This window comes from Diachasma alloeum, unplaced genomic scaffold (assembly GCF_001412515.2).
Source record: "Diachasma alloeum isolate Michigan unplaced genomic scaffold, Dall2.0 Dall_scaffold_00210, whole genome shotgun sequence".
Lineage (NCBI taxonomy): Eukaryota > Metazoa > Arthropoda > Insecta > Hymenoptera > Braconidae > Diachasma > Diachasma alloeum.
Window position 1 is genome coordinate 837,941 of NW_021680375.1, and position 26,500 is coordinate 864,440.

General features: G+C 35.6%; 4 protein-coding genes and 1 non-coding gene across 5 annotated transcripts in view; 2 read left to right on the forward strand and 3 right to left on the reverse strand.

The window, feature by feature from the left end:
• The window catches only part of LOC107036600 (putative inorganic phosphate cotransporter), a 14,360-nt gene extending 12,721 nt beyond the window's left edge, over positions 1-1,639 (reverse strand). The window contains exons 1-2 of the mRNA XM_015254658.2: positions 1,570-1,639; positions 693-814 (exon numbers count right to left, since the gene is read on the reverse strand). Of these exons, the coding sequence (XP_015110144.1) occupies positions 693-814; positions 1,570-1,624 (177 nt within the window). The 5' untranslated portion in view covers positions 1,625-1,639. The remainder of the gene's footprint in view (positions 1-692; positions 815-1,569) is intronic.
• Positions 1,640-2,970: 1,331 nt separating this feature from the next.
• On the reverse strand, positions 2,971-8,270 carry LOC107036565 (putative inorganic phosphate cotransporter). The gene is made up of 6 exons (XM_015254603.1): positions 8,216-8,270; positions 7,128-7,547; positions 5,920-6,188; positions 5,713-5,862; positions 3,877-4,251; positions 2,971-3,168 (listed from the first exon to the last, which is right to left on the reverse strand). The coding sequence occupies exons 1-6, from the start codon at positions 8,268-8,270 to the stop codon at positions 2,971-2,973; spliced, it is 1,467 nt and encodes a 488-aa protein (XP_015110089.1).
• A 912-nt stretch (positions 8,271-9,182) lies between these two features.
• LOC107036566 (putative inorganic phosphate cotransporter) lies at positions 9,183-17,648 on the reverse strand. Its single transcript, XM_029125993.1, has 7 exons — positions 17,565-17,648; positions 17,028-17,134; positions 15,096-15,396; positions 14,275-14,543; positions 12,532-12,681; positions 11,113-11,487; positions 9,183-9,446 (listed from the first exon to the last, which is right to left on the reverse strand). Exons 2-7 carry the CDS (start codon positions 17,058-17,060, stop codon positions 9,249-9,251), a joined length of 1,326 nt encoding a protein of 441 aa, XP_028981826.1. The 5' UTR covers positions 17,061-17,134; positions 17,565-17,648; the 3' UTR covers positions 9,183-9,248.
• Positions 17,649-20,604: 2,956 nt separating this feature from the next.
• On the forward strand, positions 20,605-20,676 carry Trnaw-cca. The gene has a single exon. It is a non-coding gene; the product is annotated as a tRNA-Trp (tRNA).
• A 179-nt stretch (positions 20,677-20,855) lies between these two features.
• LOC107036691 (THO complex subunit 5 homolog) lies at positions 20,856-26,122 on the forward strand. The gene is made up of 6 exons (XM_015254808.1): positions 20,856-21,117; positions 22,752-22,889; positions 23,013-23,227; positions 23,321-23,396; positions 24,287-24,671; positions 24,982-26,122. Exons 1-6 carry the CDS (start codon positions 21,019-21,021, stop codon positions 26,007-26,009), a joined length of 1,941 nt encoding a protein of 646 aa, XP_015110294.1. The 5' UTR covers positions 20,856-21,018; the 3' UTR covers positions 26,010-26,122.
• Positions 26,123-26,500: the final 378 nt, after the last annotated feature.

The following is a 26,500-nucleotide window of genomic DNA, read 5'->3' on the forward strand; positions in this document are numbered from 1 at the left end:
AAATTGTTTGAAGATTTTTGCGAGTTAAGAAAAAATCGTCAATGCAATCCTATTATTGTGTAAATTAACAATTCCAATTTCAACTGAACACCAGAGTTGATGACCGGAGTTTGTAGCAGAGATGTCAGACAAGATATGAATGTTTTTTTGGTCTGAAATGAAAGAGCGGGTCGAGAAATGACGTGCCAGAGCCTCTAAACATGACAAATGTCTCTAAAGATGATGTCTGTTTTCAATTGAACAGCAGAGTTGTGACATCATTGTCTAGGAGGACAATGGGGTCTAGGAGTAGGTATAGATCATTGGGGTCTAGGAGTCTCCCCTGGTTCAAAACCATCTTTAGAGGTCCTAGCACGCCATTTCTCGACCCGCTCTTTCGTTTGAGCTCAAAAAAACATTCATATCTTGTCTGACATCTTTGCTACAAACTCGGGTCTTCAACTCGGGTTTTCAATTGAAGGCCGATTATTCAATCGACTTTAAATCGAATTTGAAATACCAGATGTGCGCATTGGGCTATGCGCATGTCTCGGATTCAGGTGATTAATTACAGAAGAGGTAAGAGGGCGATTCGTAATATGCGAACATCTAGAGCGAAAATATGTAAACAGTTAGGTCCTGTGCGTTTTGCCAGTATGCGAACTGCTAGGTTCGATTCAATTATTCTAACAGATAGATTATGGGGTATTTACTCTCTTTTCCTCTTCTTGAATTCCGACGACTACCAGGGAGAGAGAGGTTCTGTTTGTATAGGCAATTGCATAGCCCAGGAAAAGCATGACGCATTGACAGTGCCTGAGCCCCAGCCCTGTCCCTGAAATTCAATAATTAGGTCATTATTCGGGGGGTACATGATGACGCAAAAATTTCATACAACAATCTAGGAATTCGTTAGAAAATTATATTGAATTTCTATTAAAGAATTACGTAGCTTTACTGTCTTTTTTAAATAGAAAATGTCCGATTGAAACTATTTTATGTAAAAAATCAGTAGAATTTCTACGCAATTTTATCTATTGAGACATTTTCTATAGGAATTCCTCCCCATGAATTTTCTAAGTATTTTCTACTGAGTTTTTCTTCTCCTTCCATTAAAAAAATCAAATAAAGAAACGTAAAAAATCTGAGCCGAGGAATTTTTCTAGAAAATATCTGCATAGAATTAGTTGTATGGAAGAATCGAATTCTATTGATTTTTCCTATAGAATATTTTCTATTGAACGTTTCTATTGAAAAAAAAATGCAGATACGCTGAGGAATTTTTCAGTAGAAACAGCGAAAAACTAACAGAAAGTTCAATAGAAATCTAATAGAATTTTACAGTAAATTCGCTAGATTTTTGTTTTATTATAAAAATTTTTCGTCCGTGAAAAACAAAATAAAGCTGCCAACCACATTTGATTGAGACAGTTAAATTTCCCGACTTTGCAATTTGAGTATTAGAATTAAATTTTATTCTGAATACGAGAACTATTTAATAATCTTTTTCGACATTAATTGCATAATTCGTAATTAAATAATTCTTTCTGTCACTCCTTTCCGATGAATAACGATTTCTTTTATACAGACCTCGAGGGCGCACACAATCATCCTTCCCGGTATCTTCTTCTGTGGCAGTTACCATGTTCCACACCACTTGTCAAATGACTTACATCAACAGATATTGTGTTCGAACTTATTGTCCCGTTGACTTGTCACTGAGATCTTTTCCCCCCACTCGTGGATCATGATATACAGGTTTACCTGAAGGAGGAAATAGTCTAATAGTTTCAATCAACACTAAGCACTCCTACTCTACATCTATTTATCAGGCTTCATTAACAGTTGATAGCCTTGAATTTTCCATTGGAATTTTTACGATAGCAGGACTGATAACAGATGGGCATACCATGCCGAGGGAAACCATAACTTCATTAGTATACTATATCTGTTTGCGGCTCCCAAAAGAAAGCTTGGAATTTGGTAGGTGTGTCTGTGTTGTTCCAGAGGTGGGCTAATAACCCCCAAATATCGTGATCAAGAAGGTTTATCTCGAGATTTCGACTGATATGAATTTATAACACAATTTCATTAATTCGTGAACTCATAGTGTTCACATTTCTTATAATTACGTAATTAGAGACAAGAACTCATTGCAATTCTTGCTCTCAGGAATAATTTATTCCTGAAGAAACAACCCCAAAGTGATCCAGTCAGACTCTTTTTTTTCAACAGTAGCAACCGAGTCTACCTTGGGATTTCCGTTTTTTAACATTTCCTTTCTTCTCTACCTTCTACGCACGACGCGTGCACGAACTCCGAAATAAATCGTCAACTGATGAGAATATTTCATTCAATTCACTAATTCCCATGACCACTGCTTCACGAATTTTATTCATTTATTTCGATTTTGAATTTGAATCGTCTGAATACCCAACAATTGTGATCAGGTGGGCCGGTTCAAAGTTGCGCAGTCGGCTGCGCAGTAGGACCAATAGTGAATCCATTTGATTAGGGCTTCGATTTTATCGGTATGGTGAGGAAACATGAAGAGAGAGGAGAAATTCAAAATATGGATTCCATTTTTGCTGCCAAATGGAAGTATTGTATTTGTGAAATACTAAATTTCACATTTTTTGTCTCACTAATTTTGGCCTCAGAAGATCGTCTTCCGACGATCCTTTTTTCGACGATAACTGAAAAAATAAGGTTTTAAATAAATCTAATTGTGATTTAAAATATTCATTCAATGCCATCTTGACCGGGTTCGATAATGAGATTCATTTCATCATCTGTTGTTGAAAAAATTTAATATGAAACTAATATTCAGAGAAAGGTAAAAAATTTTAACGTTAGGGCAATGTTCAATTAAAGGAATCATTGAATTCAATTTAAAATACATCGTCATAGAAATTCCATTCGGAAGCAAATTCCTAATTTATTACCAAAAATTGACAATTGGATGTTGTATGGTGGAAATTGATGATTGTCTCAAAGTATTAGAGCATCATCAGGAACAATCGAAGATGCTCGAGATCTCAACGGCGTCTGACTTCTGAATTTTTCCGAGTGTTGACTGTTGTCCCACCACTGGGTCTCACCTCTCCCAAACAAAATGAACATCAAATTGTCTAGGAAATAAATCCCTCCGGATGTGAAGAAAATAATCTTCCACTGATCGACATCACTCTGCGGAGAAAAAGATTGTCATTATAATCATGCGAATGAATACATTTTGTTTACTTATTCCTGAAATTTTATTTTTTGTTCAAAAGAGCAAAAAGTTTCAAAATTTGTTTTTTTCTCGTGAAAATATAATTGTTTCCTCCAAAAGTTTTTATTTACAGGCAAAGGGACTGTTTTTTAAAGCTTTCGGAGGGGAAAACACGGATGAAAAAATTTCATGGATAAACCTAGCGAATTCGCTAGACAATTCTATTGGATTTCTGTTAAACTTTCTGTTAGTTTTTGGCCGATTCTATTAAGATGTTCAATATAAAATATTCTATAGAAAAAGTCAATAGAATTCTATAGAATTTTCTCGGCTCAAATTTTCTGGTTTTTGTTTGATTTTCTTGACGAAAAGAAAAGAAAAATAGTCTGAAATTCTAGAAATTCTAATCTCGATATAATTAGTTCTATTGAAAAATCGAATTCTATTGACTTTGTCTTCAATATTTTGTCTTGAAAATTCACTAAAATCGTCCAAAAAACTAATAGAAAATTCAATAGAAATCCAATAAAATTGTTTATCGATTCTATTAAATTTGTTCGTGCGTAAAATGAAGAAATATTGAAAAAAGTTTCCTGCCTGTGCTGAAACTCCCCAATCTACAAGATCATCAGTGCATATTGTACGAAGTTGTTCTTCATCATGAAACATCATCAGAGACTTACCGAATCAGTCACAACTTTTCCAACGATCAGAGGTGCCAAAAGAGCAACTACTGACGCGGCGCAGTTGGTGAATGACACAAGTAGTCCAGCATATCGGGGACTCAGATCCATGTGATTGATCTGGAATCCGCATATAGCCCCAACGCCCAATCCACCAGCGAGTACCAAGAGTACAACTGGTAGTGTCGTATCACCTGGTGGTACGAAGCATATGCCAACGAATACAAGTCCTTTTCCCCAGTGACCGATTGTATTGCATAATTTGCGTAATAATCCACGAGATACCCCTCTCCCCTCACTCCAGTCTGACAGCCAACTCACCGGAACTGTCAGAAGCAAAACGGCTACGAATGGTAGTGCCGATTTCAGTCCATTCTGTTGTTGAGAATAGCCAAAAATGAGATGATTAATAATTTCTATTTATTTGAGGCAAAAATTCATCAATTTTTTCATTACAGGAAGCAAAGTTTATGAACTGCTATGAATGTTCCGGCATTGAATTGTGGAAATATTTAATAGAAAAACTTAGTGAATTCGCTAGACAATTTGATTGGATTTCTATTGAATTTTGTATTCGTTTTTGGCGGATTCTATCGAAATATTCGGGAAAAAATAATAATAAAAAATTGAGATATTTCTTATAAAATTTTCTCGGTTCAAATTTACCAATTTTTTTGTTTGATTTACTTATTGAGAAGAAAAAAAATAGAATAAAAAAAATGTAGAAAATTTGAGCGGAAGAAATTTTATAGAATATTTTCTATTAAATATTTGAATAGAATTGGACAAAAACTAATGGAAAATTCAATAGAAATTCAATAAAATTGTTTAGGGAATTCGCCAGATTTGTTATAGTAGTATTCTATGAAATTTTTTCGTGCTTGACTGTTAGTAGTCGAAGAGAAAGTGTAGATTGTGCAGATAAGAAGTAGATAAGACGAGAGTCTAATGATTCGTGAGTAAGTCTTTAAAGTATTGTAGACCTAGCTTAAATTTTTGTAACGCCCCCCGCGGACAAACAGCCCCAGAGGAGAAGTGTGCCTTGGAATATGGAGAGGGCTGTAACGTTCTCGCTTCAATAGTCACAGCGTCTCTCTTGCAAAACACGCCCCTTAAGCGTAGGGAAAGGGCAACCTCTAGCTCTCCGGGGAGAGCTAAGAAGAGTCGACTGTACACGAAGAGAAATGTTCAGTAAAAATTACGGGACTCACAATTCGCTCACGGATTACGGAATCGACTCAGCAAATTCAAGTGACGGTAACGTAATTTTTCACAGGACATTAAAAAAAAAAAAATTACGGAACACTGGAAAAATTCCGTGACAGTTCCGCAAAATTTCCTACAACCACATTTCGCTCCGGAATTACAGAAAAGATACGTATTGTTTATTGAATATTTCTCCCCGTGTAATTATAACAGCGTGGAATATTTCAACGTTCAAAAAATCTCCCCCGAAGTTACATTTTTCTACAAAGTTCACGCTCTACGGTAAAAGTCGACTTGAATAGTACTTTATCCGGCGGAGTGGGGACCGGCAATTCTTACGGAAAGTGCGTAGAGCGGGGGAAACGCCCATTCCCTCAGGGGGTTAATACCAGTCATCTTCACTCAATAAAATGAACATATAAACTGACTGTTTTGCTACTATTATCAACTGTTATGTACTTAAATTGTAAATACTTAACTGAGGGCTGAGAGCGATGGCTATTTGCAAGTTCTTGTAAGAATTTGCAACAAATTTCATTGAAAATATATGAATAAATAAATAAATAAATAATTAAGATGTTTTACAACTTAATAGGACAACATGTGTTATCACAAGTAGTTATCGCTCACTTCTTTGATGCCGAATCCAAGAACTCCACCCATGTACATTGGTATTTCATTATGAAGTATGAAAGATCCCCAATTATTTCCGCAGTGTGCAATGAGCAGTGACCAGAAGGGTAGACTGGTTAATATCGCTTTCCAAGGGGTCTTCGTGTTCTGCGATAGAAACAAATATCTCTCGAAAAATTCTTGTCATCAATAAGCAATCCTCACCTTTTGATCATCAGCCACTGTTTCTTCTCGCAACCCTCTGAGACTGCTCTCAATATACTTCCTCTCATGCTTATCGATACCACAGAAGACTTTCTCCGCTGATGCAGCTGGTGAATCAGACCCAAGGAAGAAGAAAATTAATGACCAAATGATGGCAGCCGCCCCGAAGAAATAGAAGACACTTCTCCATCCAGCTGCATCAATCAGAGCACCGGATATTGGGTAGGAAATGACTGTGCCAAAGTGTCCTCCAGCGTAGGTCATAGTGCCTGTAGGACATGTCCAAGGTTGATCAAGTGAAAACAGAGAGGATAAGCCTAATTGGTAGCGAAGTGGTGGATCAAGATGAGTTTATTTTACAGAAGAGGCTTCGTATAAGATACCTCACTATAAGATACCTTGCGCTCCGAGCGTTCGAGGCCTACCCCCACTCTCGGCACTTTTATCGCCTCCCGAATATTTATGTTCCGTGGGCTTCTTATAAGATACCTATAGCCCCGGTCATTTTTCCACGGGAAAAGAGTACACAGAGAGAAATATTCAATAAAAATTACCAGAAAAAAGACGTAAAAATTACGTTTCGAAACGTAATCTGGGAGCGAAGTAAAATTCAATAAAAAGTGTCAATCGTCACGTAAATTCTACGATCTGTTCCGTAAAAATTACTCATCCGTCCGACGCCTCACGGCTAGCCATGAGTCACCATGAGGGGGAGATTTTAACAACACGTTCCGTAATTTTTCCGGAACTTTTCGTAAAAATTCTTAAACATCCAAGAATTTTCATGTTCTGAGGCATAATAAGTCTTGAAGTTTCGGTTAGATTTTACAACTTCCAGAAAAATTACGTGACTTTTTCGTATTTTTTCGGTGACAGACCCGAAAATTTACTGAACGTTTCAGATTTATTCTCTTATATTCCTATAGAAATTCACTGAAAACGATTCTCGCTTGCGGATTACGTGAAATGTTCCGTAATTTTTCTTGAATATTTCTCTCCGTGTAGTTATAAGGATCAAACGGTGTTAAGGGTCAAAAGGTGGGACGAACGAAGTGATCATGAGGGTCTGATGACCTTAAGGGGGGCTCACACCACTTTAATTCGAAGACAGTCAAAAAATCACTCTGAAATCAAGTCGAGTCATCCTGTCCTCCCATTTCGCTACAGAATTTTTTTTTCTTTAATAATTATTAAGGGAAAATTATTACCCACTCGTCCCCGTTCGTTCGGCGGCACCCATTTTGACAACAGAGTGTGAATACAGGGCAGACAACAGGCCTGACATAGTCCCATGACAACTCTGCATGCGCACAGATACATCCAGCCACCTTCATCAAATACAATTGGACATAAAATGCTACCGAATCCATTTATAAATATGCCAATTCCAAAAACCATTTTGGCACTCCATATTCTCGCTAAATAGCCAGATGGTATCTGCATCGCTGTGTAACCCCAGAGAAATGAACTCAGGATTATACCAACGTTGTTTGAAGTTAATCCACCTTTGTCCTTCCGCTCGTCTTGAATTGCGATTATCGCTATTGACATGCAAATCCTGTTTGAGTACGCAATTGTGTAGCCCACGAAGTATATGAGACATTGCCAGTGTCTCACACCCCATCCTCCTGTTGACAATATTGTTTATTTTTACGAATGAAAAAAATTATTCATTTTTCATTAGGTGTTAAGGATGTTTATCCATTTTCCAAAAATTTAATTTACTCATGTTCGAGGAAAATTCTGTAATTTTTTAGACTGACCAACGGATGCCCTTTTTCTTGTCAGATTCGATATTCCTTTTTTGAATTAATTGTTTATATTCATTCTCATTGCAGAAAGCAATACGACCGGTGAGAATCATATACGAATGTCGACTTTCTCCCTAGGGAAAGTCGACATTCGCCAAAACCGAATTTTTTAGCCGGGTGAAGGTTGATTCCAACTATTTAAGCGACGGGCTATTCAGAACTCTCAAAAGTATGTGGGAAAAGTGAAAACTTAAAAAGGTTTTTTTTTCAGATTTTCAAAGGGTGAGATTTTCCGTTTTTCCAGGGGGAACCGCAAACCCAATTATTCAATTGAAAACTAAATCAGCAACGATAAAATATTCTAAAACAATTAATGATTGAAAAAGTGATCGTAAATTTTTCAAAAATAATCGCGGATTATTAAAGTCGCGAGAAATACTCACCTAATAAATTATTTATATTTTAATTTTATAAAATTACGTGTTATTGAATTTTCTTTTCTGGAAATCTTTTTTCCTATGAACTAATCTTTCCTATTCTCAAACCTGGAGAAGCTATATCAGCCTCGATGTCAACACACTTGACTCCCCTACCTGCCATAGTGGACTGTACTCTTTAAATATTCATTCATTCAGCAAAGTTAATTCGCTGGCTATTCTTCCTTAATTTTGTTCAGCAGGAAAATCCAGCATTCCTCCCACTCACGTTTCCGCTTAATTCGTCAATCTTTAGGATAACGTTTTCATTGTCACGTGAGCACGTGATAAAATTCTATCCACTGATGGTCTGTGATCGATAATCACCTCGGAATGTTGATCAAATTTTCAAAGAACCGAGAATCAATTTCTCCGTCTTCTTATCGTGTATTCTTTATTATTCGAGAAAATAATTAATTGAAATAATTGAAATTGAATAATTAATTAAAAAAAGACTTTATTATAATCTTACAAGAAAAATGAACTTACAAAATGAGTAATAAATAACACTTGATATCTTACAATCAAATTCAAAATCTGATAGAAAATCCGAGCGCATTTACCAGGGAAATTTACCTTTAAACAATTTAAAAAATAAATTCAACCATTTAATTAGGAATTATTAATTAATTACAGCATTAATTATTTCAACTTCATCATGATACAATTTCCAATAGAATGCGCTAGAGTTTTCTACTACCTCCTCTGTCATCTGCTCAACAGTATTTTTATCCTAAAAAGTTCATGAAAAATGATCTTATCCAACAATCAATCTCTCAACAAGATGAAAGTTCAATTCTACACTGTAGAAATTATATCAGTTTCCTCATTTGTATCTTGAGCGAGTCTCGATACGTCAGGAGACTCGAACCCATCTATACTACGGAATGACAAGTCTTAAGGGGAAACAGCCCCTGCGTTCATATGAATCTTTAGAATTGTGTTTTCTCCTGCAATTATTATTTTTTATTCGTTAAACTACTTCATTGACTCAACAATGCGATAATCGAGTCGATAAAGTCATTTCGTAGATAGAAATTAATAATTGTAGGAGAAAACACAATTCTAAGATTTGATGTAGACAAAGGGGTTCCGTCTCCCCTTAAGGCAGTATGGCATCACCAGGAACGATCGAGGATGCTCGCGGCCTCAGGAACTTGTCGTCGTCATGTTTGTTCGAGTGTTCACTGTTGTCCCACCACTGGGTCTTACCACTCCCGAATAGTATGAAGATCAGATTACCGAGGAAGTAGATGCCTCCCGACATGTAGAAAACTATCGCCCACTGATCTGCACTTGTCTGCACAGATAAATATTTTTTCCTGTCAGATTCGATATTCCTTTTTTCAGTTAATTGTTTACAATAATTCTCATTGCAAAAAGCAATACGACTGGTGAGAATCATTTGTCTCAATTTATCAGCTGTTAAATGTTCATGTTACAACAAATGATTTGCTCATGTTCTAATTCCTATGCTCACTGAATAAGATTTTAATCATAATTACAATTCAATTCCTTCTAGAACACACTTTAGAGTCTAAATTTCTGGAATTCAGGGTTTGTTGATACTCTGGTAAAAGTGCGTGCCCACACTGTTATCAATTTTTAGTTAGTTCACACGGTAATTCAATTAATCTGTTGTTCATCTCATCAATATAATTCCGCGCTTAGAATATTGTCATCTCGTGTTTTCAGCACCAAATTAAAAATTAAAACTTCATTTGGAATATTGAGTCACAGCTTCTTTTTATTCATATCAGAAATTTTGTATTTGGATATTAATATTATTTGTTCAGAGTGCAAAAATCGATCATCATTTTCACTATATTGCATTCAGATTCTCCTATCCTTAACGTAAAAAATGTGAGATAATCTCATAATTCTAGCTATTAATTCTAATCAACTTTGTTCGAAGAAAACCTTAGTAAACGCATTATTCAGAAAGAAGAATTATTCTATTTTCCTCTGACCTAAATGATCTGGACAATTATGATTCGTTTATTCGTGTTTCATAGAATGGTATTCAATTCTTTTTTGTTTGTTAACCGCCTTACTTTCTCCATTCATTCGAGATATCCATCATGTTCGAGTTCTCATTTTCGATTTGAGATGTTGCCCATGTTTTTTTTTAGAAATTATAGCAAGAGAAAAATTTCAAGTATCAATTATTGCATTAATCAATTAACCCCTCACGTACGGCGTCGATACCATGCATGAACCCATAAACTTGTTCTATCGGCCGGGGTCAATGCATTGTATCGACCCTTTCCGTCAACAGTAAAAAATCATTTTCTTGAATTCTAAGAGACATATTGACATTTGAAAAAGATATTTGGAAAGTCAATGAAATTGTCTCTGCAGTGACTTTTTTTTTTTTCAATGCATTTATAATATTTTTTTCTACGAACAAAAGTTGTAGATGTAAATTTTACATCCAACCGATTCAATCATATTAAATCATCTCGTTTATCGACACAATTTCCCCCAAAAATTTTGAAATTTTTACTAAAAATACTTCAATGATCCTTCTATCGAATGGCAGAAGTTAAATTTCGATTTGTTGAATAATTTGATTGTCACAAATAAATTTAGCATGTTCGCAGATCTCGGCAACCAATTGTCGGCAAACATTTCAATTGGTGTCAAAAATGAGGAAATTCTCTAGGAGTTTATTTCAAAGTTCAATACAGCTAGTGCATTTTATTTCAATTTTTTCGTTCGACTGTTTTTACGTTATCGTTCATTAAATAACGGAGTTGACCCGCCGTGAGTCTTCCGGCCGTTGGGCCAAGCTGCGTTATATGGGCGCCGTAAGTGAGGCGTTAAAAACGGATTAATTTAATAATTAATCCAGTGACTTGTTTCAATCTCGATAACTATTCGATAAACCTTGCTAAATATTGAAGTATTTTGTCAGTTCGGTGGCGAGGGTGGGGGGGATTGCAATTAGTGTTAATGATACTTACCGAATCAGGAACCATGCTGCCAACAATCAGAGGTGCCAAAAGGGCAACGATTGACGCAGCGCAGTTGGTGAATGACACTAGTAGCCCAGCATATTTGGGACTCAGATCCATGTGATTGATCTGGAATCCACAGATAGCCCCAACGTTCAATCCACCAGCGAGTACCAATAGTATAACTGGTAGGACCGTGTCACCAGGTGCTACGAAGCAAATGCCAACTAGAGCAAGTCCTGGGCCCCAGTGACCAATTGTATTGCATATTTTGCGGAGTAATCCACGTGATACTCCTCTCTTCTCACTCCAGTCTGAGAGCCAGCTCACTGGGAACGTCAGGAGCAGCATCGTCACGTATGGAAGTGCTGATTTCAGTCCATTCTGTCAATTGAAAGATTAATTCAGTAGCGAAATGGTAGAACGGTATAAGTCAATTTTGACTATTGACCAGTTTTCAATAATCATATCTCGGAATCTAAGGGAGATAGCAAAATTTTCGTTATGACCTTTTTTGTAGAGCCGATTGAGAGCTACAACAAATGTGATTACGAAAATTTCGCTATCTCCGTTAGATTCGGAAATATTCCTCAAAAACTTATTTGGGAGATAGGTCGATTTAAACCGGTTTACCACTTCGCTACTGAATTTATTTATTGAGTAATTTATTAATTTACGAATGCTTAACTTTATCCTTTGGAGTGTAATGACAATTTAAAAAAAAAGGTAAAATAATACGAAAACTACGGCACAAGGAGCATTTTGAAGGTAAAACCAGGAATAAATGAAGTTTTATTCGGTCATATATCACAAGGTGTTTAATGAGTCCCAAGGCCCAGTGAAGACTTTTAAATTTCACTGACGTATCCCGTAAATGACTTCACGGACGAAAAAATTTAATAGAAAAATCTATCGAATTCGTTAGAAAATTCTATTGAATTTCTATTGAACTGTTCTATTAGTTTTTGGCCGATTCTACTGAAATGCTCAATAGAAAATATTCAGTAGGAAAAGTCAATAGAATTCAATTTTTCTATATAACTTATTCTATTGAGATATTTTCTATAGAATTTCCTCGGCTCGAATTTTCCAAGTTTTTTCGTTTGATTTTCTTGCTGAGAAGAAAAGAAAGATAGAATGAAAAAATCTTAGAAAATTTGCGTCGAGCAAATTCTATAGAAAATATATGAAAAGAATAAGCTATATAGAAAAATCGAATTCTGTTGACTTTTTCTATTGAATGTTTTCTATTGAACATGTCAATAGAATCAGCCAAAAACTAATAGAAAGTTTAATAGAAATTCAATAGAATTTTCCAACGAATTCGATAGGTTTTTCTATTAAATTTTTTCGTGCGTGTTGTTTGATAATTTTTCATCAACTTTTTTCTCCGCGTAAAAATTGAATGAACCTGAAATTATCAATCACCTCTTTGATATCGAATCCCAGTACTCCAGCCATATAGATCGGCATTTCAGTGAGTAACATCCAGAATCCCCAATTCTGTCCACAGTGAACAATAACAAGTGCCCAGAACGGCACACTAGTCAATATAGCTCTCCAAGGTGTCTTTGATTTCTTGAAAATAAAAAGAACGCATAAGTGAATAGTCAAAACATGAGGGAGTTGATGCAAAAATGTAAACATTCCATTGCTATCTTCTTAGTGGAATTAAAAATGAGATGATACAATTGCGAGGTATTTCTCGGGTGGATTATCACTCAACCGGCCAAGGCCGTTTTCGTTGATGAGCATTTTCCGTAATCGTGTCGTGAGAAAACAAACGCTAAACCGTTTAACGAAGTATTTCAACAATTATTCATGATGCTTTCAGTGAAGTCGTCGTAAATAATAAATTAGAATTTACAATTTTTTTTTCTATCAAATTCTTTAATTAATTCTCTGCTGAGAAGGTCACTAACTGGCATTAGCTAATCTAATACGACATTGATAAGAACCGTTTCTTATCTTGAATGAAAGAAAAACAATGGAATGACTTAATTAGTGGAAACCGAAGTAGGGAATTTTAATTTTTTATTCATTCTGAAATTTCCAAATTGCGACTCATCGTGTTGATGAGTTTAACACAAGCACGAAAGAATTTAATAGAAAAACTTAGCGAATTCGTTAGACAATGAGATTTGATTTCTATTGAACTTCCTAGAAACAGTCAATAGAATTCGATTTTTCTATGTAACTTCTTCTCTTCAGATATTTTCTATAGAATTTCCTCGGCTCAAATTTCCTAAGCTTTTTTCATTCTATTTTTCTTTTCTTCTCATCAAGAAAGTTAAACAAAAAAACTTGGAAAATTTGAGCCGAGGAAATTTTGTAGAAAATATCTGAATGGAATAAGTTGTATAGAAGAATCGAATTCTTTTGACTTTTTCTCATAGAATATTTTCTATTGAGTATTTCAATAGGATCGGTCAAAAACTAATAGAAAGTTCAATAGGTTCCTTAGTTTGGTTTTTCTATTAAACTTTTTCATCCGGGCACTTCAGTTTTTATGTTAAAAAATGAGAAAAACTTGGGTTTTGATTTTTTGGTGATCAGAAAGAAACTTCAGAGGAATAAAATCCTCACAAGCGTTCTCATGACGCAAGTCTCAACCGATTGACTCTGATTTCGGTTCATACATGCATAATATGTTCACAAACATGACTAAGTGAGCTTTTTTGAAAATTTCTATTTTTTGAATTTTTGGGATTTTGTTTCTCAAAACTGGCGTTTTTTAAAAATAGTAATATTCATAATAATAAATTATAATAAATCATTTACTCAAAATGTAATGACAAAAACGGTGAAAAACATCTGAACGAATTTATATTTCAATGATTCCCTATTTGTTTCAATTCGAACAATTTTTCAGATTTTTCACCTGTAGCAATTTCGAGAAAAAAAATTCCCAAAGCATAAAAATCGAAGATTTTCAAAAAGCTTCATTCAGATTTATTCACGTATATATTCTGCGTGGGTCAACCAAAATTCATATCAATCGATTGTGAATTGCGTTATGAGAACATTGTTGAAAATTCCCTAAAAAAAAGGACCAAATTTTTTTTTCATTAATTTCTTTACATTGAAACTGAAGTAGTAAACTCATCAGGCTGATAAACAAAGCCCCTGCGATGTTGAAATTTCAGTGCGTTCTCCCCTTAAAAAACTCACCCTTCTATCATCATCGGCGTCCTGTTCCTCAAAAACTCCGAGACTGCTCTCGATATACTTCCTCTCATGCTCACTGATACCACAGAAAACTTTCTCAGCTGATGCAGTTGGCGAATCAGACCCAATGAAGAAAAAAATTAACGACCAAGTGATGGCAGCAACCCCGAAGAAATAGAAGACACTTCTCCATCCGGCGGCATCAATCAGAGTGCCAGATATCGGATATGAAATAACTGTACCAAATTGTGCTCCAGCGTAAGTTATAGTGCCTGTAGAAAATGCACAAGATAATCATCAAGAGGGGAAAAATTTTCGGGTCGAAAAATCTCATTTTCCACACATTGTGATGAACAATGGGATTCGACACTCGTGGAAAAAGTGTTCTTTGACCCTTGAAAGGATACACACCTCCCAGAGGTCAAAAACCACTTTTTCATCACTTGTGGGTAAAGTGACATTTTACGTACGCTCCATGTGCGCAAAATCCCACTTTCCCCACATTGTGATGAAAAATAGGGTTCGACACTCGTGGGAAAAGTATTCTTTAATCCCCTGAAATGGTAGCACTCGCCTTCGACGAGCGGGACACACCTCCCACGGGTCAAAAAAACCTTTTTACACACTCGTATCAAAATATTTTATTTCTATACAGGTCGAAAAATCTCATTTTCCACACATTGTGATGAAAAATGGGATTCGACACTCGTGGAAAAAGTGTTCTTTGACCCTTGGAAGGATACACACCTCCCATACCTATACGTGTAGGGTATACATGTTACGGAATAAATTAAATTATGACCTATAAAAAAAATTATCATTACCCAGTCGTCCTCGTTCGTTCGGTGGTACCCATTTGGACAGTAGAGTGTGAATACAGGGCAGAAGACAGGCCTGGCACAGTCCCATGATAACTCTGCATGCACACAGATATAGCCAGCCACCTTCGTCGTATACAATTGGACATAAAAGACCACCGAGTCCATTTATCAGTATACCAATTCCTAAGACCATTTTAGCACTCCATATTCTTGCTAAATAGCCAGATGGTATCTGCATCACTGTGTAACCCCAGAAGAATGAACTCAGGATCGTGCCAACATTGCCGGAATCCAATCCAACTTCCTGAGATTTTTTTTTTTCGCACGATCAGTTGAATTGTTGCAGGAACATTTGTTTATTGAATGAGGTGGTGAAATATTTAACGTCGTTCATTTTTAGTTGGGGAATTTTTCAAATAAAGTGCGGCAGAAAAATTTATAAAGTTGGTGTCTAATTGATAGTTAATAACTAATGTGTCAAAACATTTATCGACTTTTTCATGTTCAATGAAAAAAATCAGATCTTAGTCTTTAATGATAATGGAAATGTCGTGCTGATAAGTTTAATACTTGAATTTTAATGTAAAAGAAATGAGACAAAATTAGATTGTGATTTTTTTATTGATCAACAACTGGAATTTGGAGAAATAAAATCTTTAAGTGTCCTCATGACGCAGTTCCCAACAGACTGACTCAAATTTCGGATCACAGATACATTTTTTGTCCTAAAATTGGAGGTGAACAATTTAAAAAATTAGTCATATTCACTACATGATAAATCATTAATGCAGGATCTTTTCAGATTTTTTGAATCATTTAGTCAGAATATAATTAGAAAAATGAAGAAAAAATGCATTAATAATCCACTATGAACTTCAATTTGAATAATTTTCCCCATTTTTCACCTGTAGAAATTCCGGGAAAAAAAACACAAAAATAAAAAAACGAAGATTTTTAAAAAACGTCATTCTACTTTATATTTATGCATATTTTTTGAATTTGTAAACCAAAATTCATGCCAATGGATTGAAAATTTACTAAAACAAAGAAAAATTAAGACCTAATTTTTTCGATTTTTTCTTACATTAAAACTAAAATTGTAAACTCCTCTGCGCGATAAATAAAGGTCTCTGTCATTGTTGAAATGTCAGTGCGGTCTCCCTTTAAAAAACGAAATCAATCATTAAATTGAGAAACAAATTGCGATTCCAAACCTAATCCACTTTTCCAGAAATTTTTTGCAGTTTTTAATAATCTTCAAAATTATCGAAAAAATAGAGCCATTCTAAATTAGATCACAAATATTAGATGCGTTTTTCTTCTCTTCGAAACCGACGAAAAATTAAGCAGTTACATTCATAATAATGACGTTTTCAATTGCCTGTCACTAAATTTTCATTATTATTGAAATAAAAAAATACGTGTCTGATATTCTTCATTCAATTTCGATATCTGGCAGTGGAAAGATTTCTGCAGAACCCCAATTCATAAAACGTGATAAGTAAAACAACATTCTTCTCTTTGCCTGAAAACCTCTTTGAAACCGACGAAATTCCCCACAAAAAATGTCTCCCCATTTTTCCCAGAATCATTCACCCCAAGATAATTCAATATTTATTATAAAATTGACTCGTTCTGTTCTGTTGATACGATCCCATTACTGATTAATTTTTATTGCATGTTTTATGGTCACTGAGTTGCTCCATAAATTCAACTTATCTGGGCGGAATTATTTTCGTTTACATTTCAAATAAAAAATTTTAATCTTCATGAATGAACTATTCATAGCAACTTATGTGGAAAATTTCTAATGGAAACTTTGCCAGTGATATCAATGAAGGGGGGAGAGCTGCGCAGGAAAATTACTCAATTTGTTAAAGAATAAATAAACAATTGGAAATTTTTTATGAGGCAATGAAGGGAGATTGTACTCACTTCTTTCTCGATTGCAACAACAGCTATTGACATGCATATCCGGTTAGCGTAGCCCAGCGCCAGGCCCAGGAAGAGCAGAAGACATTGGCAATGCCTTGCACCCAATCCTGTTGAATAAAAATCATTGATAACGCGAAATCCATATCGCCGCGGTGACAGATGATTGACAGGAGTCGCGCCAAATTGAATTGCATTTTTGTTATTTTGTTATTATCTTTTCAGTCGTTTTGCGAGTAATTTTACGGGGTCACTGGCACTTTGTCAATGTGGAACAGTGTATCGCACATTCAAGGCCGATATTATCGATATTCCTGAGGTGTGCGTGGATGATTTTAATCTGGATTTACGCAGTTCAATGATAAATCACAGCATTTTTCTGCTCAGAGAGAAAAAACGGCACGAAGTTGCCTCTGAATTTTGGTAGTTATGTTGGAAAAATGCGATAAAATTGAACAAAAATAGAAAATTTTCATCCAAAACATTGTAATTTTTATGAATTAGATGATTTTTTTACTAGAATTCAGAAATCATTTTTACCGATTTGTTGTTTTTGAATGCATTCACAGTTTCATTGCGCTTCAAAATTTTTTTTATTATGAATATTCATCCAATATCCCATACCTAATTCATTATTTTTTCAATTTTTGGCAATAAAATTAATTGTGAATTTAATTCGGCAAACAAAATCATAATTTAAAAAAAATCGAATTGTTTTACTGACAACATACATTTCACAAAATTTTTTGGTCACTAAATAATTTTTTTTTATAATTTTTTTCTCGAAATTGAATTCCCTCTTTCACAATTTCAATTAGCCTCACTTTAAAAAATGAATCACTCGTAATTGATTTGACTATTTCGGATTTTTGTAAATTGCTTTTTTCATTGACATTGTTTTTCGTTAATTAGGGGACGGTGGGGCAAAATGAAACACGGGGCAAAATGAAACAGCAAGAAAATCTTGTGATCTAAGGGAGATAGGACGATTTTCACGAAAACCTTTTTTGTAGAGAATTTTACAAGCTACAAAAAAGGTCCTCTTCAAAAATGTCCTATCTCCTTTAGATGACGAGATTTTCCCACTGTTTCATTTTGCCCCGTGTTTCATTTTGCCCCATGCTCCCTTATTTGATTGCTTTTAATTAAACAACCTGGACGAAGTTGATTATCATGTTTGATAATCCCGCACTCGACTCCGGTACCCGTCATATTCCACTGAACACGTCGAATAAGTCCGATGCCCGCGAATTTTGTACAATTGAACCGGCCACCGTCCGCTACTACTCGGACATCGCCGATGCTTCTCCCACTCCGGATTTTCTGTCCATTCGTTTTCACAAGACATTTCTGGTGACCCCCACCCGGAGTTTGCACCGATAATTGTCATAAAAATGACATTATTTCATTAATTCATCATTTTAAATCAACAATTATTTATGAATATTTATTATATTTCTCAAGGTAAAAATAATTCTGGCTCTTGTTTACCTCGATGAATTCAACAAAATTTTTGCAATGTTTAAATTTTGTGATTTATTACTGCATACCGATGCTGTTACGACTTCTCAGTGGTAAAATATGTATCTGTAAGTGCATTCATAATATTCGAAAATTGCAGAATAATTTCCAGTATTCTACAAAAATGGGCATGTAGGAAAAAGGTGAAGAAAAATTTCTGAACAAGTCAAGTAATCGTAGAGCACAATCTATGCCTCATAATTATATTTGTATATGGCGATACAAGTGCGACGGATTTTTCACGAGTGTGAAAAACATTGCAAATTCTTCGATAATCGATAATGTTTTTTAAAACATCGCCCATCCCTACCAACAGGAGAGGGATAGCCAAATCCATAATATTTAATTACCGTTAAATATTGTAGCCGCAATTAGTTAAAATCATTCTTAAATTTTTTAGTTACTTGAGTATCATCAATTCAAATATTCAAATTTTTGAGTATTTTAACAATCAATAATTAAGGTGAGAAGATGACGATTATTTGTGTAATCGAAAATCCTGTTTTAAGAAATTTGAATTATTCACTGAGCGGTAAATTTACAGTTCCATGTTATCAAATTTTAATTCATCATCATTCGACAAAATCAGATTATTAATAGTATGCTATTTATAAAAATTTGATCAGCATATTTTAAACCTTCATTAATGTAAGGGGCAAATTCCTATGAAAGAAACGTGAAGTTGTTTTATATCGAAATATCTCGAAACTGACTGACCGCTAATCCTCAATTTTGATTGATCAATGAGTCACGTGAAGTAGTCGCTGAAAAAAATCCTCGGTATTTTCAAATTCTTCAAATGGCAAAACTTTTTTCTGCGTCATATTTTTCATTTTTTCATTTGTGACGTTTATCTTTATATCAAGACATATTTAAATTGCCTAATTGTTGATCATGAGAAAAAAACATAGTATTTCTAAATTTTTTCAACACACAAATTATTCTTCACTTTCCAAATTTTAATTTTTTCATATTTATCATACGCACAAATGATCAAGTCTTCCTTCTCAGATTTTCATACATAAATTCTAAACTCTACAAAATTCATGATAATTCTTCGGTTTCCCAAATAATTCGAGAAAAATCTTTGAAGAGCTACCAAGGTTAGCTGGAAAACTGGAATTTTCCGAAAAATTCAAGAAATTTTTTCAGTTTTCTGGGAAATTAATTCATAACCCGCCCCTCATTTTTCAACAATTACAGATTTTAATCAGATTATTTTAAAAAGTAAAAAAAAGAATTAATCGAAAATTAAAAATTATTCATTGATGTTTCACTCTTCATTCTCTTAATTCTCTTTAAGTCATTATCAATATTTATAAAACATCTATGAGTATATGAAGTTTAATAAATTCGATTTTTTCATTTTCACAACAAAAAAATAAGCGCACGCACAGATCTAGTCTTGTAATATTAGAGAAATTTAATATTGATAGGATAGGGAATGCACACCAGATTTAAATACAGTAGAACCTAGCAGTTCGCATACTGGCAAATTTTTCATTTTTGCTTCTTTCTCCAATTATTTTTCCTTTTTCTTTAGGTAAATAAAACAAAATTTTTTCATTTCAGTAGCGAAACGGTAAAACGATGTAACTCGACTTGGCCCTTAGCGGAGTTTTCGAGGAATATCTCCGAATCTAAGGGAGATAACGAAATTTTTGTGAAGATCTTTTTTATAGAGCGCATTGAGAGTTATAAAAAAGGTAATGAAAAAAATTTTGCTATTCGCCTTAGATTTCGAGATATTCTATGAAAACTGGCCAATAGTCAAAAGTGACTTGAACCGTTTTACCGCTTCGCTACTGATTTCATTCACAACAACAAAAAAATATCAACAATAATTGTAAAAAAATTAAAAATATTTTTCAACAACGAAAAACCATTAATAATTCATTAAAAATGTGAAATAATTTGGAAAGATTCTGAAATGAATTTCCCATTAAAAAAGAACGAAAATCTCTCCCAACCAAACTACCTAAAATTTCTGAAACTCTAAATTCCTCCGATTATTTCTCTCTACTTCATGATCAAATTATAATTATTGTTCAACGCATATGACTCCGTGGCGCAACGGTAGCGCGTCTGACTCCAGATCAGAAGGTTGCGTGTTCAAATCACGTCGGGGTCAAACAATTTTTTTTGTCTTTATAAAATCTCAAAAAATAGCTAAAATAAAAAATGAAATTCTCCAGATCATTAATCAATGATCAGTGATTCGTGCGGTAAAAATCATTCAATTATATCATCGCGGGTTTTGGTACAATCCATTTCATTCGGGGCATTCGTTCAAATCGACGTAAACGACCGAGCGCACGTTTACAGCTGCCGCTCGTGTCCGGGGCCTCCATAACCTCAAGTGCTCAAGTGAACCAGCGAAGTTCATCCAGAAACACCTGAAGTTCCTTCAGTTCTTATTAACAAATCAATAGTATTGCTTCAACCCCGCGGTGATTAACATTATTAATCGATCATGGGTAAGGAGAACGACACGGAAAGCCCGAAGAAACGCAGAAAATCGATCAGCAGCACTAGCAGTAGCACCACAGGGAAAGACAACGACATGTACAAAGTAAGCATCAGTAGCTCTTAACCTTTTCTCTCATTTTGCAATTTCCAGTTCCAATTTATTTATTAAGATTTCCGGTGAAAGCCCATCGAAACGAAAATTCATAGAAGTATGCAAATATATATTAAACAAATTTTCATAATACAAAAATCCAATTGATCAATTGCAAAAAATTGTGAGAAAAAATAATAATAGGGGAGGTTGGGGTAAAACGGACACTTTACTTTTTTTTAAATGTTAATGAGGGGTTGAACTGTTGATAAAATTTAATAATTTTTTTTAGTACAAAGAACAATTCTTTCCCTTTGTGACGAACCTAAGCTGAGCTTAATTGATTCATTTGTTCTGAGTTATGAATAATTTTTAAAAAGTCAAGTATCCATTTTACCCCACCCTTCCCTATCGAAAAAATTCCCTAAACAAGAAAATATTTTCACGATCGCAGAGCTGAACTCGCTCAATTATCCTTTCTCGATAATAACGCAATTTTTCTTAAATTGCTCTTAAAATTTTTGTATTCAGTGTTTTCAAACACATCATCCTCATGATCTTGAGAACCACGAGGGTTAGATTCACACAGTTCCCAGCATTGAAAACCTGGGGATATAACCGACCCCAAAGCCTGGTTACAACCCCATTTTGCCCCCATACTTCCCCATATATCCACCCTTTTTACATTATTCACCAGAGAAACAGCCCTTACATTTCGCATCTTGACACACTGACAGAAAAAATTAATTTTATCAAGAGAATTTTATTTGAACCAACTATCATTTGATTATTAATTTTCAAATAAACATGAGTTCATTGTGAATACCAGTAATCTCTTCTTGAGATACATTTGATTGGGAGAAATCGAACTTCTCTAGAATTGAAGTTCCTTTTATTTGTCGCAATAATGAGAGCATTTGATTTCTTTCTCGCCAAAAGTTTGCCAACTCCAGAAATTCGTTGGTTTACTCAAAAATCAAAATTATTCTCATGACTAAATACGTTGTTATCTCAAGGTACGAATTTTTTATCAATTCATGAAAGTAGAAAATTTCTCGAGTGGGGATTATATTAGGTGTAAAAAAAATTGAATTTTTCCATGTTCGTGGTGAATACATGTGACTTGAAGCCAAGGATTGTTTTATTTGATTCAAGTAAATGTATCTGGAGAAGAAATAACTGATATTCACGCGAAATTCAAATTTCATAATTTTCTTTGGATCGAAGCAGAACATTATTCTCATCATCTCGAGAACCAGCGTGACCACAGCCACGTGGTTTGCGTCATTAGAAATCTCAGAAATTTTGCGATCCCAAACCCTGTTCACAACCCCATTTTGCCCCGATACTTTCCCTAACAATCCAACATCTTGATTTTACCCACAGAAAATAACTTTTCTCACACTTCACTCCTGTACACCAGTACTAACGAGGCAAAACGGGTTCAAGACCAGGGTTTGGGATTGAAAATTTTTTCAGCTATCTAATGGGGTCGCTTTCGACCCCCTACTTACCCTCGTTCCCCCTCAAAATCCGCTTTTCATCACAAAACTTTACATTCACAATTTTTTTTTTGATCAAACTGACACGAGATCGACAATTCCTCAATAATTTCTAATTAATTGTTGTAATTACCTTTATCATAGACAATAATAACCTTCGAGGAGCAAGAGGCGACCTCTCGTTCACCGGACCAAGACTCGGAGAATTTTTTCTCCACCTGCGACATAATCCGCAATTCAATGGAAAAAATATCGAAATTAAAATCAACTGATGAGGCAACAGTGAGTATTTCCACTTATATGCCTTCAGTTATGTTAATATTTGAATAATCATCAGTCCCCACTCTATTCACACGATGGATCTACCGTTTGTTTTTCCATTGAGCCATTTGTACATGTTTCCAGAGTAAAGATGAGATACGTGAGTTGATGATTGATACATCACTTGCATTCATTGAGTTGAAAAAATTAAACAGAATGGAGAAATTCAGGACTAAATTCGCAAGGGATTCATTGACCTCAGCTAAAATGGGTGTTGACAGTCGTCATCTCCAGCTGCAAAATCTACTTTACGAAGTTATGCATCTGAAGAAGGAAGTTATCAAGTGTTTGCAGTTCAAGTGAGTGATTTATTGTCGTGAGTTTATTTGTTTGTGATAAGCTAGGCTGGATGGTTGAGTAACTTTTTTTGGGGCCATTTCTGGGGGATTTAGGTCCAAGGATGAATCAATTGAACTTGTCTCAGAGGAGGAGTTCTTTAAGGAGGCGCCGGAGAGCATTTCGAGACTGGTGAGTTGTTGACTCAGTGAACTCATGACACGTTGATATTACGTTTAGTCGGAGGTGGCGCTCGTGTTGAGATTTTCTGATTGAGTTTTAGAAGGATTTTTGACGATTCTCTAGTGCTGACAACCTTGGGTAATTGGGTTATCGGCGATGGTTTTTAATAATATTTGCCGTTAGAAGGACGGTGGCGATATACAGTAGTATATATATATATATACCTGTAATAATAAGAATAATAATGATAATAATAATAATAAAATATTATAGTTATAAAACTGAAAAATCAATCATTTGAAATAATAATAATTCTTTTCAGTAAAATATAATGATAGTTTCAGTGGATTATTGTTTGGTACAACATTTTTTAGTCTAGTTTAGCTTTTTTGGGACTTCTGTTGTGATAGAATATTCTCAGACTAGACTAGAGGAGGGGATTTCATGATAAGGAAGCGAATTTTTTCTGTTAAAGATATCCGATTATCAAATGCGACTGGCTAGCAATTATTCAATTTGCAGTTTTTTTAAATTTCTTCGTCGATTTAATTTTTTTAAATCATTTATTAAATTGTTGATTTCCGTTTATTTGATGATGTATTTAGTTATTTGTTTATTTAATCAATTTTGGGTTTGATATCCCCTTATTCAATCAATTGTATTATTATTATTGAGTTGAAGATTATGGCATATTAGGGAAATGAATAGTCCTCTGATTTCATCAAGGTTTTGTGTTCGTTTTGTTATTTTCAAAGTGGTTCATTCACCATGCGAGTAATAATTTAATTAAAAACTAACGATTGATCACGTCAAGAGCCTGAGGAAACTGAGACAATTTACTGAAAGACAATTACTACCATAATTTACTCCATAAAATGAGAAAATTCTCTTCCCATCAGGAAATAACAAAGACAGACCCCCACCAGCTTCGCCTGGCCCGCCTGGAATGGGAGTTGACTCAACGAAAACAACTCGCCTCCCTCTGCGACGAACTCTCAGAGAGCAAGAAGGCAGTGGCCGCCAGTATCTCCACGAAGCAATCTCGACTGGATAATCTAGCTCCTCAACTTCGTTCGATTCTCGAGTCGTCGAAGCCCCTTCAAGAGAGCCTGGGTCTCCCCCTAGACAAGATCCATCAGGAGCATCAGAAAGCCTCCCTCCTGCCAACCCCTCTCTATGTCCTCTACTTGAAGGCTACAGCCTACAGAGACGCCTATGATTCTCAATTGATAGTCTCGGTGGAAGGGGATGAAGATGAGGCGAAGAGGATTAATTCCCAAGAAGGTGGAGGGCTTTTTTATTACGAAATATAATCACTTGTCTTTAATCTCGATTATTTCTGAATTTCTTTGAATTTTCATCCTTTAATATCATTATTTTATCAAGTTGATGGAATAGAAAATGTTAAAATAACTCTACATTTAGGGCTTGAGGCCTTGAGTGTTTTTGCAAAAGAAAAATTCTCAAAGTTATTGTTTTTGTGTCAGAATTATTGAAATTAATGTAGAGGTTAATGTAGAGGAAAATCATCACCAAAATCCCATTCTCTCACACTCCACCAAAAATTTCACCCATTATTTTTTCTTCCACGAAGGAACCAATGACTCAGACTCTGACCAAGCAGAGGAAGTTCCCCCGGAGGAGGCGCCAGTCCACAAAAAACGCCACCACAGGATCTCGAAGGAAGCGAGGATGGAGGAGAAAAAGTCACGAGTCCTCCAGAGGCACCCCCTCACCGTTCAGTTGATCCTGACGATAAAGAATCAGACAAAAATGAGTCTCAAGTTTCTCTACATGACTCTCCTAAAGATCGTGACAGTCGAGTCCCACCTGACTGCTGAGGATGCTGGACCCTCTGCTGGGGACATGCTCATGTCAGAGTCAGTCCTCAGGGAGCTTTACCCCAAGGACTTCGGGGTCGAGTCGCCCAACCCTGCGAATTCTTATCAGTTGTCCAGACAGAATTTGGGGAATTTCAGTACTCTTGGGGTGGGGATTCCCTACAAGTGGGCCCAGAGGATGGCTGGACTGCAGTTTATTGGGAATGACGTCGGGGAGAAGACCAAAGTTGACGTGAAAGTTGCTCATGACAGTGTGGAGGAGGTCCTCAAGGAGGTGAAGAAGAGGGTGAAGGCTAGGCTGGAGCTCTGCGCCGAGATCAGGATGCTGGAGGGGGGAAATTTCCCAGTGTTCGGGGGGGATGTGCCTATGAAGATTGGGACCATGCTCGTGAGGTTCGGCGCCCTGAGGAGGGGCGAGGAGAGGGGGGAGCTGGGGTATGAGGCTGTGCTCAGAAGGGGAAGCAGTGAATTAGTTGCACAAATAACTATAAAACCAGACTACCCGAAGGTATCTCCAATCTTCAGTATCAAAATCAACCCTTCTGTACCATCATCGGCTGATATAATCAGGGATATGGAGCGTGAGATAAACGTCATGTGGGATAAACCAGCAAATCTGTCTGCAAAGGTCCAGAGACTTCGGGCTTGCTTCGACATTTACCTGGAGACTGAGGGCATGGCGCCCAAAGAGAAGGTCTTCTTTCATCCAGTCAAGGGACGAACTCGAGCCAGACCCTACAAGTACCTGCCACTGGGAGGGGGGATTTTCACACAACGTTGAATCGACTTTTCTACTCTATTACCATTTTTTCAAGTGTACAAATTATAAACAGTACCGATAAGTAAATAAATACATTGATTGATAAAAAAGTAAATAAATCGATTGTAAACCGAGTTGGAGTCAATCATTACCACCTTGCAGCCTCCTTGGAAAGAATTGGAATAATTAATTACCCAAGCTGTTCTTGTGAAGCAGAAAGCAAAAACGCATTTCTGATTTTTATTTGGTAAATTAGAACTCAGTCATTTCAAAATAATTTTCGGCGCAGCATTTTGGGCCAGCCGCCTTCGAGGTTGTTATACTGAGGGCTGCGTATCTGAGCCTTGTTGTAATTAATTATTTAATAATTAATTACCCAAGCTGTTCTTGTGGAGCAGAAAGCAAAAACGCATTTCTGATTTTTATTTGGTAAATTAGAACTCAGTCATTTCAAAATAATTTTCGGCGCAGCATTTTGGGCCAGCCGCCTTCGAGGTTGTTATACTGAGGGC